This window comes from Elaeis guineensis, chromosome 9 (assembly GCF_000442705.2).
Source record: "Elaeis guineensis isolate ETL-2024a chromosome 9, EG11, whole genome shotgun sequence".
NCBI lineage: Eukaryota > Viridiplantae > Streptophyta > Magnoliopsida > Arecales > Arecaceae > Elaeis > Elaeis guineensis.
This window is the reverse complement of record NC_026001.2, coordinates 68,232,189-68,253,053: the sequence shown is the minus strand read 5'-3', so window position 1 is coordinate 68,253,053 and position 20,865 is coordinate 68,232,189. Positions and strand designations below refer to the sequence as shown.

Genomic DNA, 20,865 nt, shown 5'->3' with positions numbered 1-20,865 from the left:
TTATTTTATTTTATTAGTAAAGAATGCATTACAAAAGTCTTTGAAGGTCAAAAAAAAAGAAACAACAAGAAAAGAAAAGAATACATGGAACAAAAGGTAAAAGAAGCTCTAAGGAAGCTCGGCTTCTTCGGACTTCGAACTCTCGGTTCCAGCCATTATCAGAGATTGCTTTAAGTTCTCAACTTCTTCTTCCAGTTTTTTTTTTCTTAACAGCATCTCCTAATATATTTGGTAAAATCACTGACTTTCGCCTTCTGATTTCTGAAGCCTCTTCCTCAGAACTTTGAACTTCGCTTCCACATCCTTGACCGCCTGCTGCTCATAATCAGCTGAATTTTCAGCCGCTGCAGTTCGGCTTTCTCCTTCCCAAGGGCCACGAACAGTTCTTCCATGGTCCCCCTCAAGGATCAGAGCTCGTCGAAGCCTTGAACCAAAACAGCCTAGGCTCTTTCGGACAACTGCTTCTGAAGGCGAGCAACCTCGTCGATCGCCATCTTGAGCTTCCTTCTGTAGTTGTCTATTTGCCCGCACCAGCTGACTCAGTAGGCATTGTAATTCATCTCGACGTCCTGTAGCTACTTCTGGAGGTCGGAGAATTTCTTCGACCAGTCTCGATCGTGATCGGCCTGAGTTGTAAGCCAGGACGAGCTTCCTTCCAATTGGTCGATCTTCTCTCGTGTAGCCGCCAGCTCGACCTCGAGGGAGCTGATCTTGGAAGCCTGAGTCCAAGATCAGTCGCTGGCGCATTTCTGGAGTTCCTCAAGCTCCTTCACGAAGTTGGCCTTCTTCCGGGTGTAGTCCATGAAGCCCTTTTTATGGAGGTCCCGAAGGTGAGTAACCTCCACGGTGGCTTCCGAATGGCTCTTCCTCAGCCTGTGAAGTTCATCGTCCATCTTCTTCGATTTCTTCGTTAGGTGACGAACTTTTCTTCTGAGATCCTGGATCATTGACTTCAAAAAAATTCCCTGCGATAGGGAAGAGCTTCGGCAGGACACTGTTGTCGGGAAACAAGAGCGTTACAACACAAATCATTGCAAAAAAGAAAAAAAAAAGAAGAAGAAAAAGGAGCTCTCTGTAAAGAGAAATCTGATTCATTGATTGAATAATTCTTAAGTACAAGAGAAAGAGAAAAAGTTATAACAAAGGAAAAATATAAAATTAGAGGTTGCGGACCTCTGGAGCAGAAGTGGAGGAGCTCGGCACTCCCGGAAGGTCGATCGCGGTAGCTGCGGCAATCGAAGAGGTCCTAGCTGGAGGGAGACCAACAGCAGCTTCGAAAGGTCCGGCTTCATCGTCGGACGCTTCATCCAGGAAGCTGAGGTCGAGTTTGGAAAACTTTTCGACCACCTTCTCCTGGCAAAGCTCGAAGCCTTTGATGAAGGCGGCTTGGTCGAACGGGATATTCAGATCCCTCATCTCGGAGGAGGTCTTAAACTCCTCTGCTGCTCGGACCCTTGCCTCCGAGACTAGGATCGAAATCTGCTCCTTCAGCTTGGAGACCTCAGCCTCTGCCTTCCTTCTTTCCTCCTCCAAGGCAGCCTTCAGATTCACCGAAGTTTGTTCCTCCTTCTGGAGCTCCTCTTGGAGACTCGCGACCTCGACGACCTTCTCCTTAAGACGGGCAGCCTCAGCCTGACGACCTTCCTCTGCTTGGGCTGCTTCCTTTTTCACATTGTTCATCGCCTCGATGTTGGCGATGAGCTGGTGTCCAATCTGCAAGAGCGGCCAGGAAGTCAATATGAAAGCTAAGGAATAAGCTAAGTAAAGAAGTGAAAGGAAGGAAAAAATAAATCGGCCTACCTCAAGAAAGGACCCCAGAGAGTCCCAAACCCTCTGTTCAGGATCGACATGGACGATCCTATGGACGATCTCAGGCAAAATGCACTCGTCGACCAACTTTTTATTAAATCCCTGTTGTTGAAGGGATTCTCCCTGGATCCTCTTCGGAGCCGTAGGACCCCTCGATGGCAGCCCTGCTATTGCGGATCTTGCGGGCCATCATCTTCTTCCTTCTCCTCCTTTCGACCCCCGATGCCTCCTCGGGATGAGACTTTGGAGCAGGAACCTCGGCCGGAGGGCTTCTTGAAGAAGCTCGGGGGATTGCGGGCTCGACGTCAGAGAGGGCATCAATGGCAATGGCCGCTTGGGCAGGCACGGTCGAGCTTGTCTCCTCAACCCTCACTTTTTTTGTCGATCCAGAAGTTGCGGCACCTTTCCTCTTGTGGGCCTTGAGATCCTTGGCTAGCATCCGAGCCGCATCTGCATCCATATCTGCAATGAAAGAAGATCGGCACAGCTTAGAAACAGAATAAGAGAAAAGAGGAAGCAGCGAATGACTTGAGAAAAAAAAAATACCGACAAGGTTGAGAGGGCTCAGGCCGACATTAAATAAAAGTTACTCCTTCAGAAGGTCAGAGAGGAGAGGAGCTGGATAAATCTTAAGTTTATTGAAGGCTTCAAGGTCGTCCTTTCCCAGGCTAGAAGTCCGACGGACGGAGTCCCTCAGGGAGCCCCAGGGGGGCAACCCCAGCTCCAGGGTCGGGCATCGGACGTAGAAGTACTTCTCCTTCCAGTTGTGGATAGAAGAGGGGGCACCTTTCAGCAACCCCTTTCTACCGAACTGAGGGGAGAAGTACCACCAGTCCTTTGCTGAAGGGTGATGCTTGAAGGTATAAAAATTTCTAAACAAGAAAGAGTTGGCCGAACTTTAGCTAAACGACAGAGAGAAAGAAATCCTATCAGAAACCTAAAGGAGTTCGGCGCTACAGAAATAAGAGAAATATTTAAAAAGCGAAAAAGAGCAACGACAAAAGGTGGAAGTGAAAGTCGAAGCCCGGCGCGGAAGGCTTCCTGGTATAAGCAAAAGTAGCCAAGGGGAGGGGCGCTAGCCCGGTCAGTTGGCCCGGAAAGCTCAAGCTCGTACTCCGGAAGAACCCCGTACTGAATTCTAATCAGCGAGAGTTCGTCTGAAGTCAGAGAGCTGGAAATGGTGTCTGGTATAAAGATCGGATGAGGTCCATCTACAGTACTAGAATTTTGGAGGACTGGAACGGACGAACTTCTAGAACTGCTAGAGGAGGAAGTGTTGGAGGATATTTTGAATCAAGTGAAAACCACAAAAAATCCCAAAAAAATTAGAAAAAATAAGAAACAAGGCACTTGCGGAGAAACCGAACGAGCGGAATGCAAAGGAGGAAAAACGGAAGAACAGCAAGAAAAAGAAGGGTTCCGAACTAACCTAGGCTGGTCCGAGAGATGCAGAAGGGCAACGAGGGCGATGGAGGTCGACCTGAAGGGTGCCTAAGACCGAGAGGGACACCGGAGGAGGGTGAAGCTCTCGGGGAAGGAAAGGGGACCGAAGAAAAATCTCAGGCAAAGTGAAACACCTGAAGGAGGGGGATGGGTTTACATAGACAATAGGATCCGGTGCAATAATGATTGCAGATCTCCTTCGACCGACCTACAACCGCCACATGTCCCACTCATCGTAGCAAACGGCTGACGACTGACAGAATCATTATTGCGCCGTACCTGGGACGACGCTCCAGCAAAAATTTTGAAAAAATCTTTTCGGATCACCTCGATTTGAAAAGACTCCAGTACCGACGCGCTAAACGCCAAAATATCTGAAAACAATCGAGTACGAAAATCAAGGGGGCAACTTCGGTTGTGAAAATTTCTCTGTACTTCATTAGAAACTTGAACTCGAAAGTAGGGGGACTGGTGTTGGGTATAAAATAACCCCAACCAAAGTTCGTAAGAGGCCAACCCTCCTAGGACTCTTCCGGCTTCCGACCTCGTGCGGCGTCTTTCTGATCTCCCCCGATCGTCCGAGCTTCCATAAAGCCATCCGGACTCCCCCAGCAGTCGACCTTCCACAGTGTCCTCCAGATTCCTCCAACGGATGAACTCCTATCGTGCCATCCAGACTTCTCCAATAATGAGCTCCTTCATTCATCTATCGGACTGCTCCAAATGCTCTCTGGGCTTCACTATCAGTCGATTTTCTACAGTGATCGACTGCTTTCCGAATCTCTTCCAGACTTCCTCCTGTCACGATCGACTTAGATCGACTTCACTTCGAGCTTCTTTCGGACTTCGTCAATGTCCGAGCTTCTCCAGCAGCAGGACTTCTACAGTAACCAGACTCCATCCAAGTTTCTACGATGGTCAATCGCCTTTCGAATTTCATCCGAGCTCCTACAAGAATCGGACTCCGTCCGAACTTCTACAATGGATGGATTCCAGACAAACTTCTACAATGGATGGGCTCCAGCAATCGGATTTCTACTCCGAACTCCTATTGCAAGCAGACTCCATCCGAGCTTCTACGATAAGCGGTCTCCATCCGGACTTCTACGGCAACCGGTCTCCATCCGAACTTCTACAGCGGTTGGATTCCGGATGAACTTTTACAACGGAAGGGCTCCAGCAGTCGGATTTCTACAGTGACCGACTGTCTCTGGTATCTTTCGTACCTCTCCAGCCATCAACCTTCAACAGCACCAGCCGACCTTCCACAATATCCTTCTGGACTCTTCTATCGGTCAACCTTCTACAACACCTTCCGAATTCCGCTATCGGTCGACCTTCTGCCGGATTCCTCATGCAACCGGACCTCTCTAGTGGACAGTCTTCAGACAATCTTCTACATAAGATAAATTTCAGACGGACTTCTCTAGCAATCGGACTCCAGCCAGATTTCTCCAACAGAAAATTTCTGTCCGGGCTTCTACAGTAGATGACTTCCGTCTGCAGCACCAACAGCACCCAACCACAGTTAATCCGTCAGCAACCTCGGAGACATCCGATTTTCTCTTAGATTGCTGAGACAGAGAGCTATTCCACTCCACCAGACGTCCCAACCGAGCTTCAGCCGTCCGACCCAAACTTTCTAGCGAGTCGCTACAACGGACACCACTCCACTCTCTGTAATAAACTCCATATGGCTCCACCACTCTCTGGCAAGTCGCGACAACGGACACCACTCCACTCTCTGTAACAAACTCCACGTGGCTCCACCACTCTCTGGCAAGTCGTGACAACGGACACCATCACTCTCCGTAACGAACTCCGCGTGGCCCCGAACGGCCCACTACCAGGCAGTTACGGACGTCGCTGTCAATCGGTTACGCTCTCCCATCTATAAAAGAGACCTCCCAGATACGTTCTCCTCTAAGCTTTAAACCCTATCTCGAAACTCTGCTAAAATCTCATTCGAGCACTCCATTTCTATTGAAGCAGAGTACTGACTTGAGCGTCGGAGGGTCTTGCCGGAACACCCCAACTCCGATTTAGACTTTCTTGCAGGTCCCAACAGCGGCCGCGATCCCCTCGACTCCAGCTTCTCCGGCATCGACGGAATTCTACACCAATACTATTTTAGTTGATAATATGCATAAAATTATTTTAGTTATTTATATGTTCTACATTGAATTGTAATTTTATTTTTATATTTGATTTCTATAAATTTGAACTTATAAATTATGTTCTACGTTGAATTGATAATTTTATTTTGATTGATAATATGTATAAAATTATTTTGATTATTTATTTTTTTTGAATATGGAATAGACATGGAACAGATATGGAAAAATGAATTACTCATGGGTACCTCCAAATCCGTTAGATATGGAGATGAATATCTCTTTTCTTATCCGATCGGATATCGAATAGAATTTAGATATAAGATATTAAGTTTGGATTTGAAAATGGATAGTACAGTATCCGATCCAAATCCTACCTATTGTCATCCCTACATAGATTTAAAGAAGCCGCAGTATATATCATAGTGAAAATCTGCCGTAGAATAGATCTTGGATGAGATGTCTTAGACAACGTCTCAGAAAACCTAGCAGTGCCCCTGGATGCACCACTTAGTTTGAATTACTACCGGAAGATTTATGAAACCAGTAACAAATGGCCAGGATAAAAACTGATAAACAGGCTTAAATGAAATAGATAACGTCTCTGATTTGGATTTTACACACACTGTGAGCCAAAGTAGCATAATATAAAATATAAAAATTAAAGCAAAAATGTACATTTAAGTTAAGGTGGTATCAGTCCGTGATGTTTGAACAAGCAAAATGATAAGCAACTCTCCATTATAAGCAAACTAATAACAAGTCAACCTTATTGAACCATGACGGGTGCATGCCATGATTTACACAGCACGGCAATTTGGCTCTAGCAAAAACATATAAAAACCTGTTAACAAACTTTCAGCAAGAAAACCAAAACTCATTCTGTATCTAGAATTAACCGACCAGCCATGAGAACACTCTTTAACACACTCTACCATTTCTTGGATTTAGAACAAGCGACTTTAGCAGCAAGAAAACCTGTTGGAGATTTGTTTGGACTCATCAGTGCCATTGCTACCAAGGCTTACCCTATTCAGAGACAATTCTTCTTTATAGGAATCGGAATTCAAGGCCTTCCTGCTGATATTGTTGTATATATCCCTGATAACAATCTCAAAGGCCTTCTGTACGTTTGTAGAATCTAGGGCTGAGGTCTCAATGAAAAACAGCTCTTCAGCTTCTGCTAAGCTTTTACCATCCTCAACTGACACTTCTCTAATATTCTCTAAATCACATTTGTTGCCAACCAGCATCCTTGCAATGGTGGTGTCAGAATGTGCTGCAACATCATACAGAAATGAGATGTCTTCAAACTAAGATGGTCTTTTGACTAAATGACACAAGGTAAAAATTATCTGATATATGCATAAAAGAATGATGAGACAGCAACTTTGAACTATACTTTCTGACACCAACATCACACAACAAAAGCATCAACATGCAAAGAAATTCTCTGAAGCTCAAAAAGTCAAAGAGTCCATAAATATGCAGTCATCTACTTTGTAAAATAAGGAAATAGCATTCAAATCCAATTCTAAAAAACTATGTTCATGCTTCAGATACATGTATCCAGAAATATATCTCCTACGATGTGATCACATGGCAACTAGAAGGCATCTATGTAAGTTAGGGATGGCAACAAGTTGGGTATGGATCGGGACGACCAATACCCATACCCACCGCGTATTTAGAAACCCCATACTCGTACCCGTCCTGTACCTACCTTGGGTCAAGTCGGCTAAAGTAGATGGTGCAGGACAGGTCAGGTTCAGTAGATAAGATGGGTTGGATCGGGTCGAGTCGGATAAGAAACTCTCATGCAAATATTCTAAAATAATTGTAACTTTGAAATGGGAGATTTAAATTAAGATTATATCAAGTCAGATTCGAGATAGGGCATACCATTATCCGCCCCTGACCTAAACCTACTTCAAGTATTTTATTTAGAACCCATACCGCCTTGGGTTTTAATTGAGTTAAGGTAAAATCTGCCCCATTCACGTTGGGTCTGGTCGGGCATCCAACGGATCAACTATAATTGCCATCCCTAATTTGTCTTGCAAGTTTGAGCAAAGTGAATTGCATGAGGCTTTCTAGATATTCATAATTGCCCTTGCTACTAGTTATTTCATGTTACCCATATATTTGGATACCGACCTCCACTGGTATAGGCTCTTGTCAAGATCCAAACCAATGGATAGAGACTGAAATACAAGGCTAACCAGAAATAGTGAGAAGTAAAAGAAACTAAATCCATGGATATCAACATAAGTAAGCAAAAGAGCAATAAAATTTTATCAAAATAAAATAATTCATCTTTTGGTGTTCAGGGTTTTGAGGCATTTCATTTCAAAAAAAACATCTCTGGAGACATTTCTAGGTTGCAAGGCATGCTTTGTCAGTATGATTATTTTCAACTCACAGAACCGTGCATTTATGCAATTTTACAATCATATTAACTTTCCGAGGCTTTGACTTTCAGCCTTGTAGCAGGAATATTCTACCTAGGGTGACACATGCTTTGGAATCTTCCCAGAACCTCGCACCCATATTTGCTTTCTAAATGATTCCTAACTAAAGTGTTCCTAAAGAAATGGCTTCCCCACACCCGCACCCTTTCCTTCTCCCACACCTACTTCTGATTCTGGCAACCAAGCTTTCACCACACAAGCATGTGCATCCTTTTCCTTTCCATCTTTTCTGACATGGCAAAATTGCATTTAGTGTGTATGTAATGGAAACTCTTAATTCTGTTTTTTCCCTTCAAATCTCTGACTGAAGATGCTGAAAATTGGGTGTTAAGACAAGCAAACCAAGAGTATAACATAGAAGGCAGAAATCACTACTCGCTTCCAAACTATGAATATGTCACGGAACAATTAGATTTGTTTAGATACTGATATACCATCTGTTGATTATATATCCCATTTTTAAGCTATTAGGATGGTATATCATAACTTTTGTTTTTTTGTATATATTTAACTTCATATTTTTGAAATGTTGCTTTCTGCTCTTTCATCGTAAAGTGCATCTCCCACTTATGGCTTTTAAAAGGCAGATTTTCATGCAATTTTTTGTACATGCTGAAAATAAAAAATTTAATGATAAGAAATCGGTAGTGTTAGAGCCATAGTTCCTCTAGGGTTAGTCATCTCTAAAGAAAAGAACTTCAAAATTTCTCTTATTCCTTTTACATGAAGCACTATGTTCTGTGATTTTGTATTTACCACTACTGTTCATGCAGAGTGTGGTCTTGGCGCAACGATAAGATTGTTCCATCATGACCTAAAGGTCATGGGTTTGAAACATGAAAATAACCCCTATATATGTGGGGCTAAGACTGGGTACATTGGACCAGGATTTTCTGAACCGTCCAGTTCGTACATTGGACCAGGATTTTCTGAACCGTCCCAAACTGGGGTTCAGACTGTGCCAAACCATACCAGTGGAAAACCAATCCACTTCCATCATAGAAAATGGCACGATGGCCATCTCAAAGGGGGGAGAACAAATAGAGGAAGAGAGGGGGGAGAAGGAGAGGGAGAGGAAGCCGCCGGAGGCCATCCGAGCTCTTGCTGCTCGCTCGCCGGCCGTCGAAGATGTCACAGTGGCATCGTCATCCATCCGAAGACCTCCGACGGCCTTTGGACATGAGGTAAGGACACCCCCTCCCTCTCCTTCGGTCTTTCCCTCCCTCCGCCCTTACCAAGCTCGACAAGAGCTTGGATGGCCTCCCCTCCCTCTCCTTCTCCCCCCTCCCTCTCTCTCTCTTCCTCTCTTACTTCTCCCTCTCCCCTTCTCTACCCTATTGGTTCGGCCTGGCACGGATCGGTATGGAACCATACCGAACTGTACTGTTGGCCGGCCGGCACCGTGTCCAGTTCCAGTTTAGTGGTCCTTACATCGGACCCTCTCAAAATTGCAATAGCAGGAGCCTCGTGTAATGGGCTAGCCAGTATTGTTCATACACTGCATCCAAAACTCATTTAGTACCTTAAAGTATGACTTTTTGAGTAATTAAAACCTATTCTAAATGCAATTCAAAAAAAATGACACACATTATGATCATGTCTCCATGAGTATCCCAGCCAGAAATGGAAAGCAAACTTCACATGGGATATATTGGATTTAGTTGGGTTGAAACTTGAATAAGAGCCGGTGAAACCTTAGGTGTGTAGAAATTTTTTCAATGTGTCTATGTTAACAAGATGATCAATGATCAGTTGATAGAAGTGGGTGAATTTCCATCATTAAGGATCAATGCACAAGTAAAATAATGAAAGTTGTATGGACAAAACTGATCAAGAGCTTGAAGGTGAGATGTTGAAGGTGACACCAAACAAGTTATACATGGGCTCCTAACAAGAGTTTAAAGGCAGATTACGTTTAACATGGGAAGATAAAGAATCATGAACAAGACTTGATGTCAAATAAAATGCCCAAAAAGCAAACCAAAATCCAAAAGGATCTCCAGTTAGAGAGACAAAGAAGGTTTTAACTAGCTTTTCCCTATATAATTATGAGTTTTAATTACCTATTCAAGAGCCCACATACCATTTCCGCCTGTTATTTAGTAAGATAGTACAGTGACATGCTACTCATCCCAGGCTACACAAACTTTACTTATATTTTATTTTGTCTTAAGATTAGTAAATATGAATAGAAATCTTATATTCAAAAAATACATAAAACTACCACAGTAAACTATCTTCATTTTCTGGCCACTATTTTCAATTTCAGATAATCTTTCAACCAATAGTGCGATCATTTTTTCAAGCAAACGTTTTTAAAGAGTTTTCCTTGAGATACTTCATAACTCAATTACAGGTATTGGATTCTTGGTAGCAAAACTGATATCAGTTTATTTATTTAAGAGATTTGTCTCTCTAACAACTTGATCTAGTCTAATGAAAAAAATGATATTTTGCATATATACATTGGTATAATTCCTACTAAATGCAGCAAACAATAGATTGTATAGCGATGAAAGTATTCAGCAAAATAAAGCATCCATTTGGGTTCCTGAGGCATCCTTTTCATAACCCCAATGGACATAAAACATTAATTAACTAAATTGACTAGGTGATGAAGCCAAAAACTATTTTAGTGGACCCAAGAACTGAACAAATTCAGAAAAATGTGATTGTTGGAAATTCAACAAATGAGTACCAACAATCAAGAATCAAAACAAAAAAAAAATGAAATGAAATGAAAATTAAAGCTGAAATAGAGTTCTAAAAGTTCTAAATTTAGTTTAAAATTTATAAGACTAGGTAACAATTTATCATGCAATAGGTGGAGCTCACTTCCGATCTCAATTCTTTGTTTAGCTTAGACCAAGACTAGCCAAACCAGTATTGGGAAGTCATATCGGCCTATGACCGATTCGGTATGTATTGATACATATCGTACCAAACCGAGTACTAAACTGAGGCATGCAGGAACCAAGGGAAGGGAAAGGGAGAGGGAGGAGAGGGGGGGAGAGGTCAAGGCCTCCAGATCTATTGATGGGAACTGAGAGAGAGAGAGAGAGAGAGAGGTGAAGTGATTACTTCACGGGGGTTTCAAGAACTTTGAGCTATCCAATATCTTTGGATCTGGCATTAAGAAACAAGAGAAAGAGAAATGTCGTAGTCGCCATTTGACATGGATAGGATGCTGCCAAACAGCATCGTTGAAGGATAGAGGTTGGAGGAGGTAGGAGAGGAAGAGAGGGGAGGCGAGGGCCTCATAGGTGTTGGAGAGCCAGAGAGGGCTTCTAGGGTGGGATTTCTAGCATATCGATTTGACATGCCAAATCGTGCTAATAACTAACTGGTCCAGTTTGATATGCCCCAAGCCAGTCAGTTCGGCATAGTCAGTGAACCATGGTTTAGACTATATTTCATCTGAAAGTGCCATTATTGATGAAACTTATGAACTCCATCCTTCTAACCAAATATCCACTAGACAAATGATACAAGTTTGCTTTTGTTATATGCTTAAAAAAATGACTTAGGCAATGACTATAACTCAGGTTCACAAGTGATATATGGTTCAAGCAGAAGTTCCATAGACATCCTACATCGCCACACTCAAAAGATGGGTCCTCAGTAAGAAACCTCAATTATACAACATAAATGTTAACTTTCACTTACTTTGAAGTCTGAACAGGAGCTCTTTCTATGAATGCACGTCAGTTCAACACATCAACTAAGGATGGTTGGGAGTGCATGTGCTGTTGCCCATCATCCAACTAAATTGTATTTACCCATTGAAACATCAGTATAAGTCTAATCATTGGAAGACTACAATTCTACTAACAAAAAATAATTCATGGATTTTAGAAACACCTCCCACTAAAATAAAATAGATTCTCTGACAAAACCTTTGTTCAAATAATCTGCAAGAACTTATAATGATCTTACAAATTAAATTTTACAACAAGGATTTAGAACTAATATAAATATCAAGATTTGCACTTATACTAAATTAATGTTACTTGAAGTCAACAACTTACATCAGCATAAATTGGTGGCACTTGGTAGGATTTATTAACAACTAGAATCCTATTAAAAGACACCTTTGTGCAAGTTATGGCATGTTCACAACTAACTTTAATGCTAAATAAAGTTTTGCCTCAGAAACTTCTCATGAAGCATTATATCTTTTATTCTAATTCATCAACATATTATGGTACAACTATTACGTGTTTTTGATAAGAACCATGGAGTGCCAAACTAATCGAACTGCCCGATTTAGGCAGTATCGAACCATATCGGGCTTGATTAGGTATGGCTCGGCATCTCAATCCCTTAAATGCATAGAACTAGTGCAAACCTTCTAATACCAGACCAAACTGCCTAATTCCAAGTGGTTCAAGGGTCAAGTAGGTTCATTAACATTTAAAACACCACCCCCCCAGCCCCTTGGTGGTCCGATCCCATTCTAGAATTAGTGCTCGGCTTACATGACCTCTCCATTGCATGCAACCATAACCCGCTATTTTTTTTTAAAAAAAAAAGAACTTTTTGCTGCCACTGCTACCAACACCAACAATGATGCCAACGATAATAGTGGATGACACCGGCCATCTACTAGGTCTCTCTCTCTTTCTCTCCCCTCCTCTCCACCTAATTCTGGTGCACCTTGGCTCAGTATAGTATGGTACCAATCAAGGTATCCAATCTCGATACCGGGCCCCATAGTGGTGCCACCCTATCACTATGTCGTAGGCACAGTATGTGGGCCAATTCGGCATACCAATTGTCGGTGTGCCCCCCCGACCATGTATTAGTACCAAACTGGAACAGTGCGATACGCCATATAGCCTAATTTAGTATGATATGTCGTATTTTGGTATCAATACTATACTGTAACACTAGCCAGACATTACCACCCCAATACCGGCATGACAACCTTTGATATTTAGTAAGAACCATCATGAACTATCTAGTCTAATCTAACAATCAATAAAATCTGATAATATTATATATTTTAAGAAACATTTATACGGTATGAAAGTACCCTGGTGTTGATATTACAGACCGAAGTATCAGGCATTTTGGGATGGTTATGCCCCTGACATTTGTGGAAACTGTCCATGTAGCAATGCTTATACAGCTCTATCCACCAATAATTCTGAACTCTTTGCCTTAGTAACAGCACATTAATTCCATAGTGAAGTAATATCATAGGCACTGGTTTGTTAATCCATAGAAGCTTGTTAGTATGCATCTCAGCTACAAATGGTATAGTCTAAGCCAATAAATTTAGACTCCAATGTGTACTGAAATGTTCAATTAGCTTTGTAGACTTCTGAGATAAAGCCAGGCCCATGAAGGCATATCTATTGGTGGCTTTAGTTTCTTCTGTGTTAGAAAGCTAACATCCATATGTTCCTCTAGAAAAACAAGAAAACCCATTTAAGTCTGACCTATTATCAGTGCTCCTTTCAAATTAAGCAACTTAAAAGGCATTCCATTTGATCTCCATGTGGGTTACTAATATGCCTACTTAATCTTCCTACAGCATGAGTTAAATGCCACACTGAACAAGGCGTAAAAGGCTTCTAAAAGAACCTTTAATTTGGGATATGTTAATACAGATATATTATTGCCTAGGTTTTTATAAAGGCAACATTTGGATTAAATCATCTATAAGAAAGATTTTGGTTTTGATTATCTAGTGTTATATTTTCACCAAGTATAAAAATGCCCTCTATTATAAGACACATATGAATAATCTCACCATCGATTCTACCATTCATCTGCATATGCTATTACTTGAAAATCCAAACCATCAGTTATAACTTATCAAATCTTCTTTGTCACTCATTTTGGGATTTTCTCACCCCATGATCTAATTACCTTTAATATAGCAAACAAATTTCATGCCATTGTTTGAAGGTAGTGAACCCATTGGCATGCATGCATGTATAGATTCTTTGTCCAATGTTTGTTTGTAAGTCCTAGCCCTAATTACTCTTCATATTTGTCATCTGTTCGATTTGGTTTTAGCTTGCATTAATTAAGATCCATTTACAACTATTTGTTTGACAAATCAAATGGCAAGAGAAGTAACCAAGCGTTAATAAACATGCTAATCTGTTGCTACCAACAGCCTTCTCCAAGAATGATAGCATTAAAATATGTTCAAGAGGTCATTTTTATAATAAATATCACTGTTCGAAGGGAGACAAACCCTTGACCAAAAATTGTTTCTCTTACAACTTTTTTCTCATTTTCCATGTCTTTTTAGGTTAAGGCCACAATACACATCTAACATAACTATACTTCAAACTCTCTAGCATTAGATTTCTTCATTTGTCAGCATTGCCAACTTAATCTTCATTGTATATACATCCTTAGAGAAAGAACTATATCTTGAATTTCATGTTAAGACTCTGCTTCACCTAAAAGGCTAGCCTTAAGTTACTATATGGGTTCACTGGCCTGAGTAAGTACCCAAGATTTGCCCACTACACAATCAATGTCGAACTAAACACACATCCATATGGGTCCTCACCTATTTACCCCATTTAAATCCTAGCATACTTACAAGTTAAAGGTCCAAATCAAATGAAACTCAACCACAAACACCATGATTGGCCCTTGGCCAGCTGCAATGGGGCCCGTGATTTACTGTCCACTAGCCCATGTAGGCCATGACTAGGTCTACTCTGATACTTTTTGAAATGACCCACGAGCTCACCAAAAGGATAGCCAAAAGTAATTGCTTGTGTCCTTGGTCCTGTATAAGTACCCATGGTCTCTCCAACATACAATCCACTCAATCAACCACAAAGAAATTATTGAGTAGACCATGTACAAAAGAAATCCATGGTTTCTTTTTTACTACTAGATTTGATTTGTTGTAAATAAAGCGTTGTTATTTCATGTACGATGCCATATATTAGAAAAATTAATTAAATTCATAACATGTGTATGGACCTCCCTATTGGACCTTAGACTTTTTTTTTGTCTATTTGATATTTGAAATTATAATTTATAAGTATTCATCATCTTTAAAGTTTCATCTTCAACACCAATAAAGATAACATAATAAAACTTAACAGTGGTTATCTTAATTATTAGCTACAGGAAACAGGGACAAAAGAGACCAGTGTGCACGAAAAGATAAGATAAATGAGAATTAAAGAATAAAGAGAAGGGCTGGATCCAATTTTTCATTTCTTCACAGGATAGCCAAAGTCTGACAACCCAACGTTTCATGCTATAGGATCAACGACCGCAAATACCCTATTAAACTTCACTGCAACTATATATCAATTTTGGACCAATAGAAATCTAGTAAATTCCCTGTGACAGGCAAAGAGGAAACATGCTGAAGTGCAAGAAAATTCCAAAAGTCAAATTGATGAAACCCAAAGCAGGGACCAGAGGTGGTAGAAATGTTTTTGATTCAAAACTGATGTTAGAATTTTCTTTGATCTAATTCTTAGCAGCAAAATACAGCAGATAAGAGTAAATAAGGTTAACAGAGAAGGAGAAAAGAAGGAAAGAATAGCTGAAGGCTGATTGATGAAGATTTGTAGCAAGCACAGACTCAGCTTTATTTGGTTTTGAGCTTCTGATTGAAAAAAGCAGAGAGAATAATAAAGAAAATACAAGAGGAAGAAACAGAGGGCCAAAGCTCATTATCTCTTAGATTTTGTTCACATGAAATTCAAAAAAGTATTGGGTCTAACAACCCACAGCTATGTGGTATTGTTTAACGTTTACCATGGATTGCCAGCATTGCCTACCAGGAGTCCTCAACTACTAATGGTTACATAGAATCCAAGCCAATTACGTAAATCTATAAGAACCCTTCAAATTTAGGAACTGGATAGAAGGAAATGAACTAATGGAGGATCCGGAACCATATCACCAGATTTCCTCATTAAATCTGAATCAAAATCTAATAAAATGGACTGCAAAGATAAACCATAGGGAAAGCAAGATCCAGTCAAGGCTTCTTCAATCACAATTTTTTCCTTGATCAGCAGGATCTATCTTTCACTTTATCTGGCTGGTTCTTTCATATCCTCATGAACTCAACCAATAATAAAATAGAATCTAAGTAATATTACAATTATTACGTAAATCCACCATGTATGTATATATTCCAGTCTCCTGCACATGCTTTGATTCTAATGCATGCCATAATTCATATGAACAATGGTAGAACAGCGACTATTATTAAAAACAAGAAAGAATGTGCCTGTCCTAAAGAAAATCAATGTGTGCATGACTTAACATTCTAAAAGTAAAAGGATCAACAATTATCATGAGACATTCACCTTCAATGGTGGCAAAGATAGCTTCCTTCTCATTTGGAAGATAGGTTCCTTCATTCAGGTTTTGGTTCTGTCTGAATTTTTAGCAAGTGAAGAAAGAAGAAGAACCATCTTACGACAATTTAGACTCCCAAGGTCAGGAGCTCTTAGAGAGGACGGTACTAGTGGAGATATTATCTTTCTTTCATACGAGTTGTGACCATCTAAAATTGTTTATATTCAACTAATTTCAAAATGTTAGTTAACCTGACCCATCTAAGGTTCGGCTGGTCATTTTTCCCTCAGGCATATCAAGGAACCTCTCAGTTAAGGCATTAAGCGAGTTCAGTAAATTAAAACTGAGCAAGCACATGGACCAAAAGATTAGAAGTGACCGCAAACAATCAAGATATTCCCGAGCTGGATATTTCAAAATAAATAAATAAAATAAAATAAAAAACTATACAAGCAAAAAAAAAAAGAGGTCCTGATAGCCGTATTATGCAGGTCATAAGCCAGATTTGCAAAATCCATCCCAAGAATATAGGAATAGGGAAAAATTATGCTTCTACCAAGACCAGATTCTCATTGGCTCGTGCATAGAGTGCAGCTTTCCACGAGTACATGCATTGTTTCTGAATGTGGATAAGTCCCCCCGCCCGGGGCGCCCAAAAAAAATATTTTCAATGTTGCTGTTCTGAATGTACCTTTCAAGGTTGAAGTTTTCAAAAAAAAAAAAAGAAAAGAAAAGAAAAACCTTATTTAAGAACATATGATAGATCAAAATACAGTACATGCAATGCACCCAAAGTGCAGGAAATCCAGCAACACAAATAAACTCATTTTCAAAGATTTACCCAAAATAAATGCATTGACAATATCAATTCAACAAGTTCGTTTCAGAAGAAAAAAATCCATTTTTTATGTGCAAACAGATAGCACCATATGCATTGTTTTGAAGAAAATGAAAATTTGGTATCTGTGTCTACCATTTCATCAAATAATGAAAACAAAACAAAAGAACATCCAGTAAAAGAAATAGATCCAAATCAAAACCACCCTTCCCAGAGAAGAAAAAGGATCTACCACATGAAAACACATCCAATTCCCCAAACCCAACAAACATTTTCCAAAGCTGGCATCTTTACTCTTCCTTTGAGCAATTTTGACAATGCTCCAACTAAAACTAGCAGGAGATAGACCAATACTAATAAGAACACCAGCAATTAGTAACAAAAATAGAAGAAAAGAAGACAATGGTAGGTAAAGATGGGATCTTTGGCTTACTGCTGAGCTCCTGGAGCCAGCGGGAGACGCTGTCGAAGGTGGTCCGGCGGGAGATGTCGTAGACGATGAGGGCCCCGACGGCGCCGCGGTAGTAGGCGGAGGTGACGGCCCGGAAGCGCTCCTGGCCGGCGGTGTCCCAGATCTGGGCCTTGACCTCCTTGCCGTCGATGTCCACGCTCTGGGTCTGGAACTCCACCCCAATGGTGGCCTTGGAATTGATATTGAACTCGTCCCGCGCGTACCTCGAAAGAAGATTGGACTTCCCCACCGCCGAGTCGCCAATGATCACTATCTTGAAGAGGTAGTCCTCTCCCTCCTCTCCTTCCTCCATTACTGCTAAAAGTCCCTCCCTTCTTCTCTTCTTCTACTCTCCTGTGGAAGGAATCACCTTACTGTTGGATTTTATATCTACCACCATGTGCTTCTAGTTCACGGACCGCAGTCAAGGTCACTGGATCTTCTCTGGCCTAATGGATTATTGGTTTACCGTTGTAAAGCCAAGACAAATTAGTTAAATGGTGGTATGATGGATCGTGGGGATTTTGTGATGGACATTTCTTCCCCTCATGTACTGCTGTCATCATAATAGTTTCTACTTTGGCATTAGAAGTATCGTTCTGTTTTTTATTTTTTATTTTTAAAATAAAATTATGAATTAAGATTAAAATATTTTTATTTTTTTTATTTTTAAAAATACTTTCATCATTTTCAAAAAAAATTGAATGTAAAAAAAAAATTTTGATCTCCGTATTGTTGAAAATTATAAAAAAAATTATATTTTTTACTAGCACTATTAATACCACCTCCACCATCACATTCTATCACTACCATCATCTCCACCATTATCACTGTAGTTAAAATTATTGATGACCATTGTCATCATCATTCATCACTATCATCATTATTATTATTATTTCTATAATACTACAAGTATCTTCACTATTGCTACTATGGTTGGATTGTCACCATTATTACCATCATTCATTACTATTTTAACATTTTATCATGCTACTATCACTAATATTATATTTCTGCTATACCATGTCAAATTATTGAGGTATTAACATTATTTTTATGATCTTCGCTATAATTATTATTATATATTATTTTTTTAAAAAATAATTATTATATTAAATATATATATTTTTAAAAAATAAAATTTTTATTTTTTATTTTAAAAAAAATAAAGTAATGCAAAAAAAAAAAAAATACGTGAAACAAAGGTTGATATAGATTGTTCCTCTGTTTTTTTTTTTTTTTTTTTTGGTTGAAATGTTGCTGTGTTGCAACGTTGTCACATAGCAGACTTTTATCATTATTTGACATGTTTTTATATAACTAAAGTAAAAATAATATTTAAATCCAAATATTTATAGCAACAAAAATTAATTTTTGTTAATTAAACAATCAACAAATAAAGTTTGTTCAGTCAACGATGACTCGAAAATAATAGCATTATTTTTTATCATCAGTCGTACATTTCCGTTATAATATCAAATAATGGTCCTAACCCAAAAAAATAAAGAAATAGTGGTGATTTTAATTATCATTAATTTGCCATCAAATATTATCTTTATGAGCAATTTTAGGTAAATAATGACTAGTATAGCTATTATAATGGTTAATAACAGTGAGGGTTTTCATAATAGCAAAATAATAACATCTATAAAACATTAAAACCCTGGTCCGAAGAAATAGGAAAATTTTCCAAGAAAAGGAAAATGATTATGTTTTACAAACCATGTGTGTATTTGCTTACAAGGATAACCACATGAAAGTGAACTTACTTTCATTTTTTTCTTTCACAGAAATTTTAAAAGTTTAAAAATAATTTTTTATTTTTGAATTTTTTTCTTTACATAAAAATCTATTTAAAAAAAAAAAAAAAAAGACTTCCTTGCAGCTATGTAGGCACCAATAAGGAGTTCTATTCATTTTGCAGTAACAAAGTTTCTGGGTCAATGCATTATATATTTACAAGAAAAATCTTGTTCACAAACTTTGGTCTGGGAGAGTGCAGGTTGATTGTTCTCAAGAATTTTTCACTCATGTTTTTTTGATACATGGTATTATACTTATGTTTGTTCTCCTGATGGTCCTGTACTTGGAATCTCTGGTTCAAAGGGATTCCAATCAGGGGAGGCCGAAATGGCGCCGTGAATTTTGAGACTTTTGCCGACAAACCTCGCGTGGTGTTCCTGCGTGTTTGCCAAGTTGAAGCACCAATCTATTCTATTATATGATATGATTCATAGAATGGATGGGGGGGGGTTGTGATTGTGAAAAGGTCCGCTGGTGTTCACGCGTGTACTCATTTGGACGCCCTGCGAACGCCACCTTTTTCTCCGTGAATCACGCAACCCCATCCACAGTCCCCGTTGTCGAGGCCGCCAGTTTCGGGGTGAGTTCGGATCGCATTCGACGCGCAATCACCGAAAGTGAATGGGGAACCGTTGATAATTCTCTCCCAGCACTGGACGTGCAGTTAACTGCCGTCTTTTTTATTGGATGATTAGAGGTGTGAATAGATTGAATTGGATTGGATTAAATTGGATCACGAGAAACTCCAGCTCAATTTAATTTTTAATAATAAGTCGGATCAGATCCATAATCCAAATCATTTAGATCGGGATGGTTCATACATAACCCGGTCTCAATCCAAAAAATTTGGTTCCGAATTAAATCCGAATCGGATCCAGATCAAGTATAGTCGATTATATTTTAATTACCATATAATCAACTACTATTAATCACATAAAATAGATAATAAATGATATTACTATCAAATAGATGTAGATATAAAAATAATTTTAAGTGTATCTTTATGTTAAAGGCAATGCTTACATAAATCTTAAATCATGATTTAGAAGCTCAAAAGGATTTGTGTTTTAACAGTATATCAGATCCAGATCAGTTTGAATTATTGTTTGCATCATAAATTTATACCCACAAGTTATTCGAATTTAGTGGACCAAACTATGGGGTCCGATAAAAAAGGCTAACATGTAAAGGGTACGGAACGCTGGATTTGAATGATACTGTGAACCATTTTAAAGAGAGGCAATTATAAAAAAGTGGATAAGTTGAGTTGTAACAGTATTATAAATTTTATTTAAAGTAGATGTAACTATAGAAGAAAGATATTTTAGATCAATGAAAACTCTACTTTATCTATATGTTACTTTATCTTTTGAATCATATTTTATAGCATTTTTCTTAAGAGTAGACGGTAGTTTTATAATCTAAAAGTCCTTAAAATTTTAAGGCAATTCTAAATCTAATCGTCCTCTTCGAGTTTCTAACCCTGCTAGGTGGTATGCCGCACATTTCTTTTCGCACTATCAATTTATTGATTTTTTATGGACTTCGGCCATGAAAATAGAGAAATAATTTTTGGCACATCCAGTGGGACAACATGGAATACCGCCAAAAAAGAAGATTGAAGTTCAAACC

At 39.4% G+C, this 20,865-nt stretch overlaps 1 protein-coding gene across 1 annotated transcript; it reads right to left on the bottom strand.

The window, feature by feature from the left end:
* Window positions 1-6,090: 6,090 nt before the first annotated feature.
* Window positions 6,091-17,882, bottom strand: LOC105035469 (ras-related protein RABA5e). Its single transcript, XM_010911035.4, has 2 exons — window positions 17,413-17,882; window positions 6,091-6,645 (listed from the first exon to the last, which is right to left on the bottom strand). The coding sequence occupies exons 1-2, from the start codon at window positions 17,741-17,743 to the stop codon at window positions 6,329-6,331; spliced, it is 648 nt and encodes a 215-aa protein (XP_010909337.1). The 5' UTR covers window positions 17,744-17,882; the 3' UTR covers window positions 6,091-6,328.
* Window positions 17,883-20,865: the final 2,983 nt, after the last annotated feature.